At 26.9% G+C, this 22,823-nt stretch overlaps 7 protein-coding genes across 7 annotated transcripts; 3 read left to right on the forward strand and 4 right to left on the reverse strand.

Annotated features, from left to right (window-relative positions):
* Window positions 1-697: 697 nt before the first annotated feature.
* On the reverse strand, window positions 698-6,895 carry LOC112592660 (fatty acyl-CoA reductase wat-like). Its single transcript, XM_025336815.1, has 8 exons — window positions 6,525-6,895; window positions 4,146-4,394; window positions 3,875-4,002; window positions 3,236-3,345; window positions 2,373-2,562; window positions 1,977-2,237; window positions 862-1,119; window positions 698-788 (listed from the first exon to the last, which is right to left on the reverse strand). The coding sequence occupies exons 1-8, from the start codon at window positions 6,711-6,713 to the stop codon at window positions 701-703; spliced, it is 1,473 nt and encodes a 490-aa protein (XP_025192600.1). The 5' UTR covers window positions 6,714-6,895; the 3' UTR covers window positions 698-700.
* Window positions 6,896-9,536: 2,641 nt separating this feature from the next.
* LOC112592661 (lethal(2)neighbour of Tid protein) lies at window positions 9,537-10,878 on the forward strand. Its single transcript, XM_025336816.1, has one exon. The coding sequence runs from the start codon at window positions 9,583-9,585 to the stop codon at window positions 10,858-10,860; it is 1,278 nt and encodes a 425-aa protein (XP_025192601.1). The 5' UTR covers window positions 9,537-9,582; the 3' UTR covers window positions 10,861-10,878.
* On the reverse strand, window positions 10,854-13,968 carry LOC112592662 (tRNA pseudouridine(38/39) synthase). Its single transcript, XM_025336817.1, has 8 exons — window positions 13,763-13,968; window positions 13,579-13,676; window positions 12,695-12,896; window positions 12,351-12,545; window positions 11,966-12,270; window positions 11,764-11,907; window positions 11,475-11,608; window positions 10,854-10,968 (listed from the first exon to the last, which is right to left on the reverse strand). The coding sequence occupies exons 1-8, from the start codon at window positions 13,823-13,825 to the stop codon at window positions 10,898-10,900; spliced, it is 1,212 nt and encodes a 403-aa protein (XP_025192602.1). The 5' UTR covers window positions 13,826-13,968; the 3' UTR covers window positions 10,854-10,897.
* A 2,033-nt stretch (window positions 13,969-16,001) lies between these two features.
* Window positions 16,002-17,647, forward strand: LOC112592663 (A disintegrin and metalloproteinase with thrombospondin motifs adt-1-like). The gene is made up of 6 exons (XM_025336818.1): window positions 16,002-16,056; window positions 16,342-16,411; window positions 16,559-16,847; window positions 16,977-17,028; window positions 17,137-17,316; window positions 17,469-17,647. Exons 1-6 carry the CDS (start codon window positions 16,002-16,004, stop codon window positions 17,645-17,647), a joined length of 825 nt encoding a protein of 274 aa, XP_025192603.1.
* A 769-nt stretch (window positions 17,648-18,416) lies between these two features.
* On the forward strand, window positions 18,417-21,037 carry LOC112592664. The gene is made up of 5 exons (XM_025336819.1): window positions 18,417-18,594; window positions 18,835-19,097; window positions 19,299-19,502; window positions 19,620-20,151; window positions 20,886-21,037. Exons 2-5 carry the CDS (start codon window positions 18,846-18,848, stop codon window positions 21,035-21,037), a joined length of 1,140 nt encoding a protein of 379 aa, XP_025192604.1. The 5' UTR covers window positions 18,417-18,594; window positions 18,835-18,845.
* A 410-nt stretch (window positions 21,038-21,447) lies between these two features.
* On the reverse strand, window positions 21,448-22,359 carry LOC112592656 (protein YIPF3-like). The gene has a single exon (XM_025336808.1). The coding sequence runs from the start codon at window positions 22,340-22,342 to the stop codon at window positions 21,719-21,721; it is 624 nt and encodes a 207-aa protein (XP_025192593.1). The 5' UTR covers window positions 22,343-22,359; the 3' UTR covers window positions 21,448-21,718.
* A 31-nt stretch (window positions 22,360-22,390) lies between these two features.
* On the reverse strand, window positions 22,391-22,746 carry LOC112592657. Its single transcript, XM_025336809.1, has one exon. It carries the CDS (start codon window positions 22,631-22,633, stop codon window positions 22,406-22,408), a length of 228 nt encoding a protein of 75 aa, XP_025192594.1. The 5' UTR covers window positions 22,634-22,746; the 3' UTR covers window positions 22,391-22,405.
* Window positions 22,747-22,823: the final 77 nt, after the last annotated feature.

Raw genomic sequence — 22,823 nt, forward strand, 5'->3', positions numbered from 1 at the left:
ACAACACTATATACGGAAAATATTATCAAATATTAATGGCAAAAAACAGTATATTATATTTTATCTTATCTCGGTGTATAATATAAAATCAAAAACTAATTTTGAAAAAGTAAAAACAAACATTTAAAATAATTTTTATAAAAATAAAATAACTTTCAAACAAAAATGATAGAAAGTTTTTTGTAATGATAATAAACTTAACTTTTTAATAATATAATTAGTTAAAAGTCAACATTTTATGATACACGCATAACATTGTACTCTTTACTGTTCAACAATATCTTTTTTTCGAATTTCGTTAATTTTTCCTGGTTCTCTGAACGTTATTACATATACTAGCAAAAATTGTATATTTATTCAAATTAAGCATATATATTAAATCATCAAATTATATTATTATTATCAATTATATAAGTATGCTTTAAAAGTAACATATTATTTTACTTTTTTATGAATTCATTAGAACTTTTTCCATATGAATCGAAAAATTAAATATCTATCACTCTAAACATATTTGATATATTATGCTCAATTACTAGTAGGAGGTATTATATATACTGAACTTCTACAAACACATTATAAATAAAACTTTAAAAAAACAACATTAAATCAATGATGCCTATTATATTGATTTATTAATAATTACTATTAACAACATACCACCATTACAATATTCTATACCAACACATTTAGTCAATCATTATGAATACCTACGATACAACGTCCAACATATTTGATAAGTAACGTAAATAATTACAAAAATACATAACTGATGCAACCAAAATAATCTGAAAACAATACATTAAATACGAATATGTAATAATATATTAAGAAAAATTTCATTCAAGCAAAATATCGTACTTTCGATTTTTCACTGTTGCTCTATCCACATTACTCGATTCTTCATGTAACACGTGTTTTCTGATACCATAGAAATAAATTTTTAAATAAGATGTCCAATCGTATTCTTCCAAGCTGTTCCAAAATACATTGCGGTCGTCTTGACTTAATAACGACCATAATTCTCTGATGTTACTATTGTCGAATTTCCACTGTCTCGTAGTAAACTCATAAAGTAAATCTGTCATGTATTCCATTTTGACATACATTTTCAATATTCTATAAATAAACATAAAAATACATTCAATCACTAATAGTTGCTAATTGTTTTTGTTTTTTTTTTTTTGATTTAAGCTTATATTCCGATTTTCACTATATGTTTAGTAACGAGCAATAAAATAAATATTTATATAACTTAATATGAGGTTAAGTAGGTATATTGTAAAATCAACATTAAATTTCCATCGTTCGCACAAAAGTTACACGTAACATTAAAACATGTGTCTTTTAAATTTTAAAAATCCAAGTAGGAGGGTAACAATTATGGAGATTTAACTACAATGGTTTTTTTTTTTTTTTTTGTTATTTTCCATGATACGATTAAAAGTTTCATAATTTTAAAATTATTTTTCGTTCGATTATATATTTCGTAAAAATTTAAAATTACTATAATTTTTTCTACAGTTATAAAATAAATCTCAATTATTTTATTTCATTTTATTAGTTTAACGATCAGAATAACCCAAATAACAATGAATTGTATATATTATATTGGTAATTATATTATTACTTAATAACAAATATGAATAAATACAAAATAAGAACACGCCGTTAGTTACATAACCAATTTATACGTCATGTATAATAAAAAAAAAAATAAATAAAAAAAAAAAAAAAAAAAAGGTATTAAATTTATTAACGACAAGTAAAACATATTATTATTCATTGACGTAAGCAATCAATTTTTACCGAGTACATTGCCAAAACAGTATAATTAAATAACCGCACTGTTAACTTAAAAAAAAAATTGTTATGTAATGTCCGTTAAATCGCCTTACATACATTAAATTATTAAAATATATCACTATATAATAATTAATAATACAAACAGAAATCAAAACCTAAATAACACGTACTTAGGACTTTTACCGCATACGATTAACAAAAAATCCATCAACATGGCTGGTATCCAGTGTAATAGGAATCTCAAAATTTTGCCAATCCATGAATTCGTATAAAAAATACAAAACATATACCATATTGACTGTAGAGGCGGAGCTACATGATAATGACCATTCATTTCTTCTATATATTTGTCCCATAGCAAGGGACTCTCGACACTAGAAACGTAATTGTATATTTTTGGTTCCTGGTTTATCAGATTAGAGTTTTGATATCTGAAGTTTGAAAATTATGATCAGTATCAAACATTTACAATGTAATGCATTTAAAATTTTGCGTGAACACACAACTGCATTATGCGCGTATTTGAAAACAGTTAATACACATTAGTGCATTACAATAGTATTTACCTATTCACCGTGTCCCACATGACACTGATCAACGCATTTACGGTATAATCCGCCGGCACTATGTCTGTAATTTTGTTTCTGGCAATCGGAACGATCCTCAAGAATCCAGTCATAACACCAGCGACTATGGCAGACGGACCGTTCATGTTTTCCAACCAACCGGGGTCGGGTTCCGATTTCGTACAGCCTACTGAAAAAAGTTAGCATAATATTATAATAATGTAGAATTTAGATGGTTCAACACAAACATAATTTGAGTGTAAATTAATATTAAATTTTTTTTTTTTTATTTTAACACTTTATTTTATTGTGTTTCATTCATATGAAATTGAATAATTTTTAAAATGTATTTTAAAACAAAATCGTACAAATAAATGCTAAAAATTACATTCCTATAAAATTTTTAAAGTGGTTCCTAAAAAAATATAGAAATTTAGATAACGCATATTCTATTTGTTTTATAATATTTATATTTTTCTATAACAATTTATATAAATTATATATGTATGTTTATAATATTATCATAATAAGAATAATCAAGAAATCAATTTACTCTTTTCTACTACTGATCCATCATCAGATATATTGAATCATTCAATTATTTTTGTATAAAAGGTGAAATACTCTCATTATGACTCCAAATAGATACTTAAATATAGAAAATCTTTACTACGTTCAATTAAAAAAGTAAATACTGAATGGTTTATAAGAATGTTAAACAGCCAATACATCTTAAGTAAGACTATACATCCCCGTCTCCCATACAAAGGTGCAAAAAAATATAGTATAAACAATTCAGCCCATTTGTTATTTGAATTATATGATTTAAAATTAAATAAATAAAAAAAATATAATAAACTTACTAATTGATGGACGAAATACTGAAATTGGTAGATGAATACCACTTATTAATACCAAATTTTCTGCAATTGCTTTTGTAAAACAATACGTGTTCGGCCAATCTTTTAAAATTCTAAAAATTACATATAAATTAGTTATTTAAACCAAACTATGTCTGCATATAACAGAATAGATTAGATAGGTACAATTTTCACATCAATTTTTAATAAATAAATGTTAAATATTTTAAGGCAGGTATCATTATAATCTGTATGGTATTTATATTTCTTTTCGTAAAAAAGTAAATTTTTCTAAAAAAATTATGAATAATGATTTTCAAATTGAACAATATAAATTATAATATTATGTAAGCTACCAACAGCAAGACTAAACATTTTTTAATACATTTGAGTGTTTTTTATTCTTATTTTAATAATATGTCAATACTACTATACTTAATAACTCCAAAAATACTTTTATTATACTTTTAAATAAAAAAAAAAAAATTGAATTATAAATTGAACTTTAAGAGTACTTTTACTCTCACAAAAAACGTTAACTAAGAAATAAAACTATATAGTAACTTGTATATATTTTATTATCTAATCACAGCCAAAAAACGTAATTGCCTCATCGCTTAATTTGTATTAAAAAGAATTTACCTTGGTGTAGAATCGTCGGAACCAAACATATTTTTTAGTTCCTTGGCCGTAATCGGAACGGGATAGTATTGTTCTTTAATTTCATCTCTGGGACAATGCGAATAAGCGGTCGACACGTGCACGAAACCCTATGAAATTACACTCATTTTTTTATAAATATTATTGTTTAAGATTATACTGTTTATATTCAATTATTTAATACACAAATGTCTACAATGTAGTCCATTATCAATTATTATAAAGTTTTAAGCTAATCGACATATTACATTACCTTCAGCTTCTTCATTTGTGTTGCTAAGGACAGGAGTTTTTCAGTCCCTAGTATGTTTATTTTTGATGCTAATTCGAGAGTTTCGTTAAATTTGATTGTAGCCGCACAATGAAAAACAAAGTTTACATTTTCAACTATCCAATCGCGATTAGCTGTTACTAAACCCATTGACGAATCTTCTAGATTACCCTCAATGATTTTTATGAAGTCCGTAAAATTCGGCTTTTCACTTCTAAGTCGATCAAATACCTTTAAAAAAATTTATTTTAGTTATAAGCTCATAATAAAATATATACATTATATAATAATAACATACTATTTATAATTAAAATAATTGTTATATTGTAATTTATAATAGTTTTAGTATTTGCGTGGTTAATAAAACACCAAATTAAATTGAATTTTTAATTTTAGTCAAAAGCTCTAAATTTAAAATTAATACTTAAATAAAGAAGTGATTATCCATCGAAAAATATTTAATTGACAATTTATGATATATTAATGAATTTATAAATAATATAATAATAAATTATGACAATTATTTACAAATGATCTTTTAAATTAATTACAACTGTCGTAAATACTTACATTAAAAACATAAGATTTAACTATACCCACGTTATAAACAATTATTATTATTATTTAAATTTCCTATACATGATGGGTACATTTAAATTTTACATATTGTTACTATGTCTATATATTTATATTTGTATAAATTAATAAATATTTAAAAATCAAATTAACTATAAATTATATTTTATATGATTTATATTTTAAAACGCGTATTGATTGATTTTTACTTTCTGAATAAATGTGTACAGACATTTTACGGCTCTTTTTTAAATTCAAAACATGTCGTTGTTATTAGGTTAATTTTAATAACAATTATTGAGTTAGTACATAAAGCATATTATTATAAATCAACGACTAAACGAACTTTGAGTAATTATAATGGAATATTACATAAAATATAAATATTTAAGTAAAAATTAGACATTTGGTATAAGTAAACAAAGAGAATAATAAAAAAATAAATAAGATAAGAATATTACTTAGTAATAAAATAAAAGGTAATATAGTAATTTAGGCTAAACTAATAAATAATGAGTAATAATATTTTATTATTGTGATATTATGTTCTAATTTTTTTTTTTTAATTAGTTTAATGTAAGAGGGAAGACGTCGATTTCTGTAGGTTATTTATTCACTTTATTTAAAATTCGGTAAACAATTTACAATTGATTCTTATTGTGTTCTGTTGATTTATGAAGGAGGAACGTGTAAGAAATGTTTAAGTGTTGTAGGCTGTGGCTCTTGCAGTAGATACACGGACCTTAAATTAAACCTTTCAATAATATTGGGGGCATAAAAAAAGTGACCTTTTATTTTTTGATAAACTTTTTAATGGATTAATTCGGCGGTCGTCATTACCGCACATTTACTGTTCATAACCACACATTTTACACCGTTTATACCGCACATATTTATACTATTGTTAAAAAAGTAAATTTGAAAGGTTAATAGTTCAAAACCGCACACATTTGATTGACAGTTAAAAATTAAGCATAATATTTTATTATAAATAAATAATTTAGTATAATTAAATTGAAATAAATTTACATCCAAATGTTTTTAAATAATCAATTAAATTTATTTCCTTGGTCACGAAACGATTATATAAATTTAAAATATATTTTTCTTTTTTTCTACATACTTTACATGTACGATTTACGTAGTCGTTTCGTATGAGTCTAAACTTGGTTTCAGATTTTGTGATCTTAATTAAATATGATTAACTATAGTGTGTGGTACTAAATGATAATGTTATTTTAAATAAATGTATATGTTATTGAAACATATTGATGTGTGCGGTATTAAACGGTTTAATTTGGGGAAAATATGCGGGATTAAGATATAAAAGTGTGCGGTTTTGAACAACGACCTTTTTTGAAAGTGTGCTATAATGACAACCACCGAATTAATCCATTAAAAAGTTTATCAAAAAATAAAAAAATCACTTTTTTGTTGTTCATCTGCTCTATTTTTTAAGGATATCAAGGCGGTATTCTGCAGAGTATTTTGTCTGTATTCATTTTTTGTAGTAAAGGTTTAATAAAATATATTATAATTTACTTAAATTGCTATGAAATTTATAGTATAAAATATATCTGCAACACTAATCTAATAGAACTATAGGTACATCAGAAATAGGCATTTATTCGTGTATGATCTTGATACTATACCTATTTAAAACAACTGACAAACGTATTCAGTTAAATAATATGGTTCATTTAAAAAATACATTAATGGTGTTTAATCTACATTACTAAAATTGTAAATAATGTTTTATTATTAAAAAGAAAATAAATTACTTACGGCTTGTTTGTAGATATCTGCCACTCTCTGATTAGCAACAATTCCTTTTTTATTTCTCACTAGGACGGCAATTTTTTTTATAGGACAACATCTGAGTATTTTTTCAACGAGTATTTTCCCGAGAAACCCCGTACTTCCAGTCACTAAGACTGTCCCATTTCTAAACGTTTCAGGTATACAGCCTTCCATTATTAATTTTTCAATAAAGCGTCAACGATAAACTTCGTAATGCTTAAATATGTACGAATGAAAACAAAATTTGTCTGCATTAGAACTTATTACCGTCATATAAACAATCTTTAAAATGAAATTAACAGATAATCGCTTTTGAGATATTATATATGCCTAGCGATAGGTAAGTAGATATGAACAAATGTTCAAGGCCTATGATATAATGGATGAAATTAATAAAAATGAATCAAATGAAACAGTTTTTAATGAGAAGTGTGTAACAATAAACTCATCAATAGGTTTTCTACGCCAATACCTATTAAATACTAATCGATGGCTATGATATAATACTTTATTTATATACCTAGACACCTAGCATATAAATAGATATTTCAACTTAGACAATTTAGTGTGTATGTATAACCTATACCTTTTTATATTTTTTAATGATATTATAAGTATAATATTAACATAATAATATATTCTAAACTATACACAAGGAGACAATAATTTTAATAAAAATATACTTTTTGATTTGTGTTGAGACCCGGTAAACCCGAAGCTCCAATCATGTAAGGACGTTACATTTTTATTGGCCCGAACATCAAATTTTCTAAATCCGGCACTGCATATAAGTATTAGGTTTATCATGTATATATATACAGCCATGCGTCAGTGTGAAAATAAAACGAAAAAATAATAATTCATTTTTTGCTACATTAAGTACCTAGATATTAAACTTAAAATAATCGAATGACAAATCATTAATTTATTTTAATACGTCAGATATCAAGCGTGAATGTCCACATGATCTAATTTATTTAACCATATATTTTATGTTTTATAATTTATTTTATCTTTCTACTTGTAGGTACAATTTATACATTTATATTGGTATTATAAAAACCAACATGCACCTATTAATTAATACGGATTAATATCTACCTATTACCTACTGTTAGAATATCCAGAATTACATGAATGCATTATTAACATTAATTATTAACTAATAAGGAAATAATTACAATAATTATTAAATATAATTATAAGATATAAGTAAGTAAGACTTTGGTAGATAAAATTTATCCGAAGTATCCATGTATAATTATCATACTTACCTCTCGGTTCTCAAGTTTTTTTGATTATTAAAATAACTTATTAAAGTTCTCTTAATAATTATTATATCGTACTTTGTTAACTACTTCGGTCTACAACGCTGCGTGTTTTGAATGAATCAATACTCAAACTCAATAGAGAATAATATTTTATTGTTATTTTGTTGACATGTTTATCGTATCACATAGGTTCACTACTGTAATATTGTCCGTAGTTGTGTTCATCAATGTGCGATAACCGTACTTGGAATTTCTAGTTTTCAATCTATTATATATGTCTTATACTCTCATATCCAATTTTTGAGTGACAAATATTTATAAAATAAAATCTTAGAATTAAATTTTTGTTATACGATTGTTAATTATATGGAGTAATATAATATATATTCAAGATTTGGGACGAATAAACGCCATAATATTTAAAATATTTAAAAATAAAATCAAGGAGGCCAGTTTGGGACCATTGAATTTTCTTAGAGGGCCAGGCCCCCTAAGGCCCCCCTTGACGACGTGCCTGTCGTTACCTAATTAAATAATCGCACTATAACTATTTACGATACAGCTTTTTGATAAAACAAAATTGAGGATTTGACCAAGCACATAATGATTCGCAATTGTATGATTTATATACAATAGTGAATAGAGCGTTATAAAAATTAATTTAAAAAAGATATAAACCAGAAATGTGTTGCTTATTTAGGACTAACATATTTCAAATGTAATAATAATTTTAAGAAATAATAATATTAATATAAAGAAATCATTAACAAATGTTTACATATTTGAATTGTAAATTCAAGAAATATTTAGTATTTATTTATTTTATTAAAAACGTATTTAGTTTGTTGATTTTATGGAAATAACTCTCCATCTTCAACACAAGATTTGCTTACAGGAGGTAGATAAACCAAATTGTTTTATAAAATATTTGTATCACTATATTTTTAATAAATATTTTTATATAAAAAAAAACCATTTTTGAAAATGTTCTATTTATTGAAATTTTCATCACTTTGTTCCATTTTCGTGAAAATTAAAAATCTACAGTCATTTATACAACAATACAAATTTTTCACTAAGCACAATGACTGAAAAACGTTATTTAGATGTGAACAATCAACAGCATGAATGTAAGTATAAGTAGGTACTATGATAATATGCACAATTTATTTGTATTTTGAGTTTTTGATTTGGCAACCCTAAATAGGACAACCTAATAAATTACATGTCCAGGGGCTCAACAATTCTAAATACGGCCGTGAGCGCGCAATCACCATTATTCCATTCGAAGACGTATGCTAAAAATAGAAGAGACGTGGCAACGCATAGAACACGTTAAAATATTAAGATTTTTGATGTGTCTTTTTGGCTTTTGCTGCTTTTTAATTATTATTACAAAAGTACCCAACTATACTGGGTAGATCGTAGGTGTTAAGTGTATGCGTTTAATGAATATTTTTAAATAATATGATCGCAAAGGCGCAAAGCCGGTTATGATATCAACAACGATGATAAGGCTTATCAACCATATTTTAGTTGACACGTGAGAACATGTTTCGCTTACGCTGGCTTGGCTACTGCAGCTTTTGCCAGCTATTCGCAGTCTACACTCTATGATAACGATTTGTATGTGTGCGGTAACATAATGATCAACGATCATCTTTTAATTATTACTTATTCGTATTATTCTAGTTTCATAATTTAATTTATTAAGATATTAGTATATTTTACACAACAAACATAAATTTAGAACGAATAATTATAATATTAATATGTGGAAAAAATGTATAAAAACTGTAAAAACTCACGGGTCACTAGAAAACATAAAGTCGTACTTGTTCGATCCTTCGTATACTTCGTCGATCAAATGGATTGTCATTGCCATCGAACTTGTGCTAAACTTGTATATCATACAAACAGTCAAGTACACAGAAATTGACTGGAAGGCATATATGCAAGAAGTCGAAGGTGTCGTGGTAAACGGTACATTTGATTATGGCAAACTGAAAGGTGACACAGGACCTTTGGTGTACCCGGCCGGGTTTGTGTACGTGTACTCCGTACTGTACTACTTGACCGCATTCGGTAAGAACATCAGAGTTGGCCAATATATATTCATGTTACTGTATTTGATCAACATATACTTGGTGTTCAAAATACATGAACGCAGTAAAAAAGTGCCACCGTTTGTCATGTTGTTGCAATGTTTTTCTTCATATCGTATCCATTCTATATATGTGTTGCGACTGTTCAATGATCCAATTGCCGTAATACTACTCTACCTGTCCATTTACATGTTTCTAAAGAATAAATGGGCGATTGGCAGCATAGTCTACAGTTTGGCTGTTTCCATCAAAATGAACATCCTGCTCTATTCCCCTGTACTATTAATAGCGTATATCACTAAATTTGGTGTACAAGGAACAATCAAACACATAACGTACTGTGCTCTAGTACAATTACTGTTGGGTTTGCCGTTTTTAATCAACAATCCTATAAACTATGTACAGGGCGCATTTGACTTGTCCAGAGTCTTTATGTACAAATGGTCAGTGAATTGGAAATTCGTCCCACCTAATATTTTTGTGAGTGGATATTTTCATACACTGTTACTGGCCATACACCTCACAGTTTTATTGTGTTTCACTGCGACATGGATAAAGTATTTGAACTCGTATGCCAAAATGAAACAAATCGAACACGATTTAAAACCTCAGCTGAAGAAAAAGAAAATCAACATCAACATGGATATCAGTGCAAATTTATTTTTGTTGCCCATGTTTTCAGCCAATTTTATTGGAATAATGTTCAGCCGCTCATTACACTATCAATTTTACGTATGGTACTACCATACGCTGCCATTTCTTTTATGGTCGACACCTTACGGAAATAAGTTTAGACTAATTGTACTAGGCCTCATAGAAATATGTTGGAATACATTTCCTGCAACAGCATTTAGCAGTGCTTTACTACATGTTTGCCATTGTATTATTCTGTATGGATTACATAGGTACAGGTATAGATATGGATCTATAAAAAAAAATAGGTAGAAGAAATTATATTATATTACAAATGTAAACAAAAATGTTATTTTTCTTTGCATTCTAATTTAAGCTTCCCTTTTTTTGTGTAGTATTGAATCCGATTTTCTAAACTCGCTGCAAAAGAAAAAAATATTTTCATTCATATTTAGTAGTTATGTTATCAATAAAATAAATGTTCATTATTATATTTAGATACTTTTTTTATAATAACACACATTTTTAATTAATTTCACACCAAACATATCATGTAATTAATAATTATTAATTATATATTATTGTGTTCTTAAATTTTTACTATCATGCATAATAGTAACATTATTAAATATTGTAGTAACTTAAAGCTTAATTAAAAAAATTACTACTTGATATACTATTATTTGTTTATATTAATTGTAAACCTTAAACAAAAGTTTAACTAAAATAAAACAGTTCCTTTGCACAGGCATTGTCTGAGTGTACTTGATAAAAATTGACTGATAATGATAAGAACTAAATTGTGAAGAAAATATATTTAATTCATTGAATTAGTATTTAAAAATAGTTTTTGAATAAGTTCATAAAAATGAATATTATTTTTTAATATCTTATTAATATTATATAATGTTATATTAGTATATTACCACTAGCCGGTCTTTTCAGAAGTGGCTGATAAATTTTAGATTTGACACCTTGTATTAACCATTTGCTTTGATTGTTAACATTGTTTTCTGCTAAGGTTTCAGTGTTTTTTAACATTTCTCCCAACATTGTAGCTCTGTAAGTTATTTTAATAAACAAATTCAATTTCAAAATAAATTTACTGTTTAGTATTTATTGTATTAATTATAGCTGTTATGAACTAAAAATAATTTAATTGAGAATCAACATAAATAATGTTTAAGAGATGATTAATTAAAAAAAAAAAAATACTTGATCATATTTGTCGCCCATGAACATTGTAGACTAGTAATGACTTCCGATATAGACTCATCTTCAATAATCCAATTGATATTTTCAAATTGACAATCAAATAAATTTAAAGGTAAGTCACTGGCTAAACAATATTGAGGTTTCCTACAAATATAAACATTTTTATTATGTATTTAAAAAAAATAATATTTTAACTAAATACCTTGGACAATTTTCAATGTTTAATAAGTCTTTAAATATATTTTCATTTTCTTTACGACATCCAACTAATATAAGTACTGATACTATACATCGAATTTGGTGCCAAAGAAATGCCTTACCCACAATGGTAAGTTCACACATGTCATAATTTCTATTTGTTGAAAATTGATTATTTTCAGAGCATATTTTAATGTCAGCCCTTGTGATCCTTCTATAAAATTGTACAACACCATTAGCAACATCCATTTTGCATAAGTTACGAAAATCGTGTGTTCCAACTACATGCAGTAGAGCTTGATTCATCAACTAAATATAATTTGAAAAATTTGTCAGTTTTTTACTACTCAAATATCAAAAAGAACATATTTATCTACAAAAATACAAACATCCACATCTAGATCACCTCTAGGAAACCAATATTTATATGTTCTAGACCCACAATCAAATCGGGCACTGAAATCTTCTTTGACTGGACTCCAGGCCACTATCCTTATATCTTTCGGTAATAATCTATTGAGCATTTTACAATAAGGTAATTCATTATTTTCATCACCACTACTTCTTACAGTCAAAGAAATCGCCTGTAAAATAAAATGCCTAAGTTATACAAAGTAAAGCAATTCTATAATAGAATAATAGTTTGGTACTTAATAATTTATACTACTTATTTTATTTATTAATATATCTAATACCAATTGAACTTATGTATTACATATATATATATTTTTACCTGACTAAAAGAACTAACACCTTTATCAGTTCTTCCACAACGATGGTAATTTGAGGTTTGACGACTTTCTATTAAACAACATACAGTAAGTGCACGAAATAATTCATGTTCAATAGTCTTTTCAGAATTTTCTTGAGTAGCAAATCCATGATAGTCCCATCCCAAGTATAATAATTTAAAAACGACATGCCTTTTATGATACCTACAAAAATAAATATAAATGAATTAGATAATTTATGCTTAATAAAAATAAAAATAAAATTATATTAAAACCCTCAATTATTATTATATGTAAATAATAATTAGGTACAAAATAAATTAATAGGTTATGAGATTATAAAACATGAATAATTATAATGATATTACTTAAATATACCTAGATTAATATCCTTCTTCAAACTATAACAATTAAAATAATTTTGTACTATTTTTTATTAAATCAAAAATTGTCTTAAATATATGCTTATAATTGTGTAATAATATTAATTGTAGCAAAATTTTCTCGTAGCTGATTAAAAGTAAATGTAAAACTGACATATATAATAGATGATCTCACTTGCAGAATTTTTAACTAACAATATTTCTAACATATTTAAATATCTAAATGTATACACTTTTAAAGTTCTAAAACACCTAAAAAGATAATGTAAAAATATACTAATGGTTAGAATTCTTTAAAAAGAATTGATGTCATTGAATTTTTCAAAGTAAAATAATATGATAAATTGTACTAATTCAAATATACGCAAGCGCTTATATAAATTAATTTTATCTGCCTAATACTATGTTTGTCTTAAGTACAATGAAAATAATGATTAAATGTTTAATAAAAATATTTGTATTCATAATATGGTAAGTTTCTTAAACATAAAATATTTTATTACTTTGAGAAATCAATAGTTCTTTTAGGTTTTATTTTTCTAGTCAGCTTCTTGCGGTTAACATTCTGCTCTTTGAGGTCTAAAATTATCCTAATCAGTTCCTGCAAATAAATTTACTAGTTTTAATTGTTAAAATAAAATATGTAAGTACTAAGTACCAAAAAATAATATGTTGTTAAAAAATTACCTCTTTAGTTAGGTGACTTAGATTTTCAGGATCATAATTATCAGAATCTACCTCAAGTGACATGTTGCATAATTTTTCTTATGTTTTACTTTTAGGCGATAGGATAAGATGATAGAACTGACCTACTACTAAAACCTTAAAAACAATACGTTAATAAAAATAAATAGAAATATTTTAATTAATTAACAGTACATCTCTAATACTAATTTTATATTTTCATTTTTTGAATTCACTGATTATCTCGTTTATATTTCGTAGTAGATAACACAGAATAAGATAACTTCCATAAAATCAGCACGTCTTATCATTTCTTGATAAGGTGATACTCGAAATTCTGTTTAAATAGTTGCTTATGAATTTCTTACAAGGGGTTCTATTTAGAAATGAACTACATATTTCATAATATTATCTACTGTCGTGGGCTACAAAATATCAGAATATATTATAATAATATTATACTCATAACACGTGTCAGTAACTAAGGTGAAACTGCATCATTAAGGTCGCCCTTTTGCAACAAGAGATTGCACTTGCGCGTATTGGCAATTAGGAGTAAAATGCATCTTGGAGATCGTTTTCTACAATAACAAATTTGTTATTTCAAATTTTTGATATTAAAACAACTCCAAGGATACCTGCAAAATTCAAAGCCGTGGGCTATCATAACAAGGAACTGATTCCATTTATAAGGGAGCTCAGAGAACATCAATGGAATATGTACCATAGCCATTAATACCTGAGCACCTTCAGTCACTTGGCCACTATTTAAGCTTTGACATAGATATAGGTACCTTGTTTTTAATTAAATAAAATAACATTTTGTTTGTTGTTATATTTTTTACTGCTTTGTTATTCAAATCACTTAATATCCGGTTGCTGGAAGTAGTGGTTTAAGTACGCAAATAGCATTACTGTAGATCTACAATCCATTAGTACTTTCCTAAATAACTACCTAATATATTTTTTTTTCTCAGTCTTAATTCAAATAGTTATTATTTAAATAAAATATAATTAAACATTAAAAATATTAATAGATAAATCGAATACTTTTAGTACTGCAGTACTGCAGCACTTATTGTGAACATTTCACAAAAACGTTTACTTTTTTTAATTTTTTTCACAATAATCATAACCTATTATATGATCTATTCATTATTAATTAGTAACTACTGCAGTATTGCTACATTTATTTCAACTCGATATTATTCAGATTCAGGTATAAATTCAAATTTGTTTTAAATAACGAATTTACGATACCTAAATATTTTATTAAAATTTATAAAATGTTGTTATTTAATTATTCAACTATTGGAATGTTAATTTCATTAGTATTAATTTAAATTTGAAAAACTCAGTGTTTCTCAAAGTCACATACTTACCAATAAACACATATTTTAAATAATTAATTATGGTATTTTAAAAACAATATGATTTTACTCAAGTTATATTTACCAATAATCGTTTTTTCTACTTCAAAACCTTTAACCCGTAATTCCCAACGACGAACCGAACTTATATCGAGAGTTAGGTAACCATAAACCGCAAGCAGACGTCTATAAATATTGACTGATTTCACATTTTCTACAACGAGAAATTCAAAAACAGCGCGCTGTTTGAACCGCACATCTGAAGAGGTCGTCATTATAGATTCAATAAATAATAAAAAAATAACATTACACTGTCGTGTCTTCGCACACACTAAACCATACAAACGGCAAACACTCTAAACCAATGACATAAACTATTAATGCACAACAAATAAAATTTTTATCGTAAATCTAAAAATAACTATGAGACTGAGACATTACTATATAATCAGCCCGTCCTCGTATGAAATGAAAATAATTTTAAATATTTTATTATATTATAAACACATAACAACATAATATGTCTATTGTAACATAAATTATAAATATATAAATAAATAATAAAATAATACTTATTAGTTATTACTAATATTACTAATTAATAATTACCACAGACATAGGATATAACATGTATATATTTACGTACATATTTTACATGTTTACTAACGTATATTTCAAGCAAAAATAAAAAATAAATAATAGATACAATACATTACATTAATAATTATTATGATTTATGGCTAATTTGATATTTTCCGCAGCCATAGATCCACGTGACCCGCGTTGTTAGTTGTGTTATTTTAATTTTGTTGACTTGACGGTAACAAAATAATTTAATACATATTTAAGAAACTATAACAACATTAAAAATAATGTTTTGGATTTGGACTTGTGTTATTAAGCTAATGATTACATACATTATAGATAGTAAGTGAGGGCATAATATTATTATTTTTTATAGTATTATTATTATTATTATTTATTATTATAGTAATATAGTATTAAAGATAAATTTCACCGATCACTACGATAAATAATAAAACAAAATCATTTTATACAGTATTGTACGTACTACTATATTATGTAATATTTTAATAATAATTAAAAGGTAAATATTAAAAAATATCTTTAATAGTGCAGAAAACACATATATGTTATAAGTTACAATAAAATTACAATAAATACATAATGTCTATGTATAGTATGATTTAGGAAAACAACATGTCCAAGCTAAGAATTATACAAAATACAACTCAACAAATTCGGACCCTAATTGGAACAAGTAAATACAGACAATGTTTAATTATACACAGCTACACGTAAATTATTTAAGTATAGAACTATATTTTTCATGATTACAATTCAAGTATCTACCAACCATTTTTATCGACATCTTACATTTTAACTTTTATTATTGTTATTATTTAAGATGGACCAATTGCAAGGGTCTGTGTGGTGAAACTGGCTACATGTCTCGATACCGCAGTACTACGTCAAGCGATGTTCTCTGCGAATTTAATCACGAGTGGAAAACTTGTCACGTTTTAGGATGTACAATAAGTAATTACACCGAAGCCACCGAAGGAAATGAACTCAGAACACGAGAGTTGAATTACATTCTGCAAAGAACGAGAAACACAAATCAGATTATTTTGGATGCGTGTTTCTCGGGCCATTGTAATTATTACGCCTTGAAGAACACGTTTACTAATAATACTGTTAGTTAGAAATTTAATATTTTAATCATCTCAGGACGACAATAAAAATAATGTCAAAACTTCTTAATAATATACTTCTTGTGATGGTTAAATTGATAGCGTTATTTTATTTCAAATTATTTTTCGTAGGATCGGTTGTGGAACGCGTTGTTATGTGTTAAACACAACTTGGGCTGCCCCGGTAAGCGAATGTCAGAATTAAAATAATAGTTTTTATCCGCCTATACCAGGGAATAGGTGCTTTTTTTAAAATATTATTAATTATTACTATTTTAATTGTGTTTTTAAGTTAGGGGAGGCTGGAATAAATGGAGTTCTTGGTCGAAGTGCACTGCAACATGTGGTTCTGGAATGCAATACCGATTACGACGTTGTGATCGTCCTAACCCTTCAAGAACTTCACTTAACTGTTCCGGAAACTATATAGAATTTAAAAATTGTTTCGGGAAATCGTGTATCGCTAAAACGAGTACCTACACTATAATAACTTATCCCAATTTTAAATTTAAATACAATATAATTTAAAAAATAAAATAATTTAACAATAAAAATATATTTACTAAGATATCTCTCTACAGCTGTAAATAATCTTCTCATATAATATTAAATTATATTCAATAGATGGGACTTGGTGTAAGTGGATGAAATGGTCAGAATGTAGCGTTCAGCAAGGTAATGGCATCATCGTCCGGAAACGTTTTTGTCGGTCCACTAATACCAATAATAACAGTTTCTACATGTCGTGTTCAGGACCACACACAGAAATCGGTCAATGCTATGCACCTGGAGGTAATATGTAATATGTACAATATAATATAGTCATATAGATTTAAAGATAGGACATAATATAATATAATGTATAGATGTCTGATAATTTCGATTTAGACCTACAGTTGAAAGGAGTGGAACCTTTCGTCTCGAAAAGCATTACGGTACTTATAGTGTACTACCTATAGGTATATTATAATATACTACAAGAACCGATAATTCGAAATATAGGTATCTAAATTACCTATATAATTTCCAGTAATTTAGTATTCATTTCAGTTTTTATAAATTCAATATTCAATCGAATTCAGATTTGGCATACATCATCATGTAATATATATGTATTCAACTATTCCGTTGATATTCGATTGAATTTCAACTTATGAGTTATAAGAGAAAATCAAAAATATAATAAATGTTATTAGTATCAGAACCTGGCTTTAGACAAAAAAAAAATTGTATTTACTACTCATTCAATCAGTGTTCTAACTTCTGGTTATATAAAATGAATGTCAACATTTTACTTCTACAGCCAAAATATAATATGTAGATATTATGTACCTTTTATTATCCATTATGGTATATACATATTTTATAATGAACTATACTGTATTATTGCTTTACAAATTCACAGTAATATTTCAACTTTAAAAAAGGATATTAAACTATTTTTTTCTTAAGTAATTAGTTTGAAAACAGCTAATCGAACTTAATAAACCTATAGATTCCATCCCCTGCTGGTTTAGAAATAAAACATTTGTTACATAATCATTAATAACATTTTGTTTCAATACTTCTGTCATAACAGTCGATGGAGGATGGTCCGAATGGCAAAAATGGAGTCCCTGCTCGGCAACATGTGATGAAGGAATCCGGTATAGGTTACGAAGTTGTAGCCGACCGGAACCAGAAGGCTCTGGACGAAATTGCGTAGGAGAGACTGAACAGACCAATATATGTTACGTAGGGCCCTGCAAAGGTGTGAAAATTATTAATAATTATTAGGTAATAGTGTATACTATTATAAAAAACGCTTTGATGAAAAAAAGTGCAGGTTGTAGTAAATACTATAATACTGAATACGATATACGAACTTCCTATTATTCATATAACTAAAATAATCGATTTTTTTAGTATTTTTCAAATTATTTATAATGATTATATAATTTATAACTATTGTACCTATACTTATATAAAGTTACACTTTTTTAAATGATAGGACCACCAATTATGGTGGCCACGTTTGATAAACAGTCTCACATTAAGTATGCTGCTATGGAAACAAGTACAACTCTGCTGTACGTAGTTATACAGTTTTATCCTTTCGACATGTCCGGTACCATACTTCGACGGTTCGACAACGACGATTGTGATGACGATTATTGCAATAGCATTCAGCTGAATTTGATAAATTTTTATCTTATTTTGACGGTCAACTTAGATGGGTGCAATGTTACGTTACAAAGTCCTTCCATAGTAAACGTGAGAAAAAATTAAACCAATAATTCCGTATGAAGAATGTGAATCTGCTAAATTATAATTAGCCATGTTTACATGATTTTGTGTAGATCTCTATCAACCATTAAACTAACTTTATAATCACAATATATAAAATATATAATACATATTATGCGATGATAAAAGATTTAAATTGTTTGTATCGAGTGTTATTTTTATCAACAGTTTGGATGGAATGAAGTTTCCTTTTCAATCACCAAGAACAAAGTAGTCCTACAATTAAATAACCACCAAACTTCAACATCTATAAAATGTATGATATTAACTGTAAATCTGGACCAAGTGATGATCATCGGAGAAGATTTCGAAGGTTACATAAAAAAATTTGATGTGAACTTTATACCTTACGCATTAACCATAAACGATAAAGTACTTACATAAATATATATATTATATATTTATATATATCAGCGCAATAAATTTCTCTATAGGCCCTATACGTCATGGACGTTGGGTATATCTAAATGTAATACATTCCTAATTTAGTTTTCAGATACCATGTATTTACCTTACACGACTTTCAACACAGTCTTCGAACTATCGGAAGAGCAGTCGTACTCAGATTTATTTGACACGATTAAGATCCCTTGCCCGCAACTAAGAAGAAATTGGAAGGTTTGCAAACGAAAAAAAAAATGTTCTATCATAAAGTGTTTAGCATGTTGTACACTTGTACTTATTATTATGTTTCGTATTATACTTCAGTTAGAATTGTACGTGAGATTTGAAATTTTAGCCCGCGGAAATTTAATTTCAATCCGAAGCACTACAACAGATTACATGTCAGTAGAAATTAATAACGACGTATTCAAACTTAAAATAAAATTAGATGAATACTTTAACGAAGTATCAATAAAGTTTGAATACATTGATTCGTCTTGGATTCATCTGGAAATCGAACAACACGGTAATAGCTGGTATTTGAGTGTAAACGACAACAAGCGTTCATTGATAGTACCCGATGACATGCTTATTGAACTATGCGAAAATTATTTGTATATTGGCAACTTTCAAGTCAGTAAAAATTTAAATAAATATTTATAATAGCCCATAGTTATAACTTAATAAATATAATATAAACAAATCAAAAGGTGGAACAATTTATTTGTGGTGTGTGTGTGCCGTGTCGGGGGAGAAAGGTGAATCTAATCCGATATTTTCATAATTGTCAAAAAAAACTAATATTTACCTAGTGCTTGTTGACTAAGAAAAGAAGTAATATAAGATTCTGATGATATTTATTATAAATGGATCAATGATAAAGTATTATAAAGTTGTAATAGTTGTTTTTTTTTTTAATTGATACTTTTAAGTTAGTTATTTATAATTTATTCGAATTGCTTATAATATATTAATATAAACAATATTTATAGTTGAGATGCCAAATCTTTTAACAAAGTTTCGGAGTTGGGAGTATCATAAAATACGTTCAAATTTTCAAATAAGGCCTTTAATAAAATTATATATACAAATACATGTAATAAATCTGTTAACTGTAGGTTACTATGTTAATTGATCTGTTTCTGTTTCTTAACATTTATTTAGGAAAATTTAAATTCAACACAACTCCAAGGAATCATAGGATATTTAAAATTAAATGATGATATTTTAAATCCTAAAGATTTTATAATCAGTTCCAAAAATGAGTACAATGCCCTTTCATGGAACTTATCTGGTACCTATATTTAAAGAATTTATACGTTTTATCATAATACATTCTTTACTTCAATTGCATAATAATGTTTTAATCAGACATGTCGTTTAGTGAAGTAACAATGACAAATGAAAATGATGTTATTGAGTTAAGCTGTATTTTCATGGATGACCTTATGGATAAAGATTTAGACGTTGTATGGTTAACATCTAATCAATTGAGTTTATATAGAATTGACTGTAATATGTAAATATAAATTAAATCTTCTATTAATTTATTATTTAGTTTAGTATATGGGACAATATATTGTTTATACTATATTATTATTTATTATACACTTCCTAAACAAAATTATTTTCAAAATATTATGTTTTCTGTGTTCATATTTAAAATTGCCTTTAAAATAGCTTTAATCATGTATAAATTAACTTTTATAATAGTGTAATATAATACTCGTATACATGTGTACCCAAGCACCAATTTCACTAATTGCTTTTATAATAACTATTATCATATAATAAAACCAATTTTCTCAAGACTTTTTGACATGAAATATTTTTAGAAGTAATACATTTTCAACACTTTATTTATAATTACAGATCTCACAATTGCATTATTACAACTAACAGACATGTGTCTCAAATAACAATATTTTCAAAGTCTGTGTATGATGATAACTTTTATTTATGTGTATCAATGAAATTTCAAAAGATAATTCGTGTTTACGGTGTTACAACATTAAAGAATAATATTGACACTGTTAATAATGCGATGAAGACATTTACAATACTTGGGAGACTAATTGCATTTGTAACAATATTTTTTCTTATAATTATGATAAAAAAATAAAATAAAATGACTTTAAATGTGCACATTAATTTATTTAGTATTTAAACCTAATCAACAAATAATTATGTACAATTTGAGATATCTAGTGTTTGCGAAACGCAAAGCTTGAATGGACAAATGTAAAATACAAAAATACAGCAAACAGTGTTTGTAAAATGGCGATGACACTACAAACTAACAGCCTGATAACAGGTAATTTAATTGTTAACAATATTATAAGACATGTTCTAAAAACACTAGTGCCGGTAAACAGTATCAAGGCCAAATAAAATATTACATTATTCGTTTCATCTGATATAAAACTAATGACAAGCGTGAATACATAACCATAAAGACCGTATCCTAATAATGACAATATCTGCAAAAAAGATATACTAGACTTTCCTAAACGGGTTAATACATAACAAATCGCTGGCATCGTTAGACAATAGACGGACAACACTTCGGTGGGCGATCTGTGATAAATGGCTGATGGTGTCTTGTATGCATGTCCGTAGCCGAGTATCGTGGCCAACAGTATGAACGCCAAACACGGCCCCAAGAAGTCAACGTATACAAATCTAGAATGCAGCGGCGGAGTGAACGATAGCAATATCCGTTTTGGCAGATCGTCCACAGGCATTGTGAAATAAGACAGGGTGCGCGTTACGGAATCTTTGTCCTTCGAAGGTTCCGACCCCAAAAAAATTATAGAATGGTCTTTCATTGTACAGCTAAATTTAATATGGATAGGTAGGTATATTCAACAGTCTAGGACGAATTGACGTATTCACTGTTTACCGTCAAGCTTATTCTTGGTGTCCTTTAACTTTTCGGTGATGTTTTTCAGAGTTTTTTCTAATTGTTCGGACTTCATATCTTCTGTCAATGATTTCGCACGAATAGCCTTATGAACAACGAACCGAGCAACGCTTCTCATAAACTTCGATTCCGCCAATTTATCTACCAGTTGCTGCTGATTCATGAAATATTGTAGAATTCTAAACACCATTTTCATTCACGAATGAGTACTAAAAACGTTGAAGCTTAACTAACAACTTAAAGAACATTTTTTCATTTCACAATTGATGGCAATAAAAAAAAACAATAATAACGTCGAATTGTTAACTCTAATCTCATATTATGTCGAGCAAACGTTGCCAACATTTTTCGTGATATAGTTATATTATTGTGTATCTCGTCCCATC

Source organism: Melanaphis sacchari, unplaced genomic scaffold (genome assembly GCF_002803265.2).
Source record: "Melanaphis sacchari strain LSU unplaced genomic scaffold, SCAv2.0 Contig183_pilon_pilon, whole genome shotgun sequence".
Taxonomy (NCBI): Eukaryota; Metazoa; Arthropoda; class Insecta; order Hemiptera; family Aphididae; genus Melanaphis; species Melanaphis sacchari.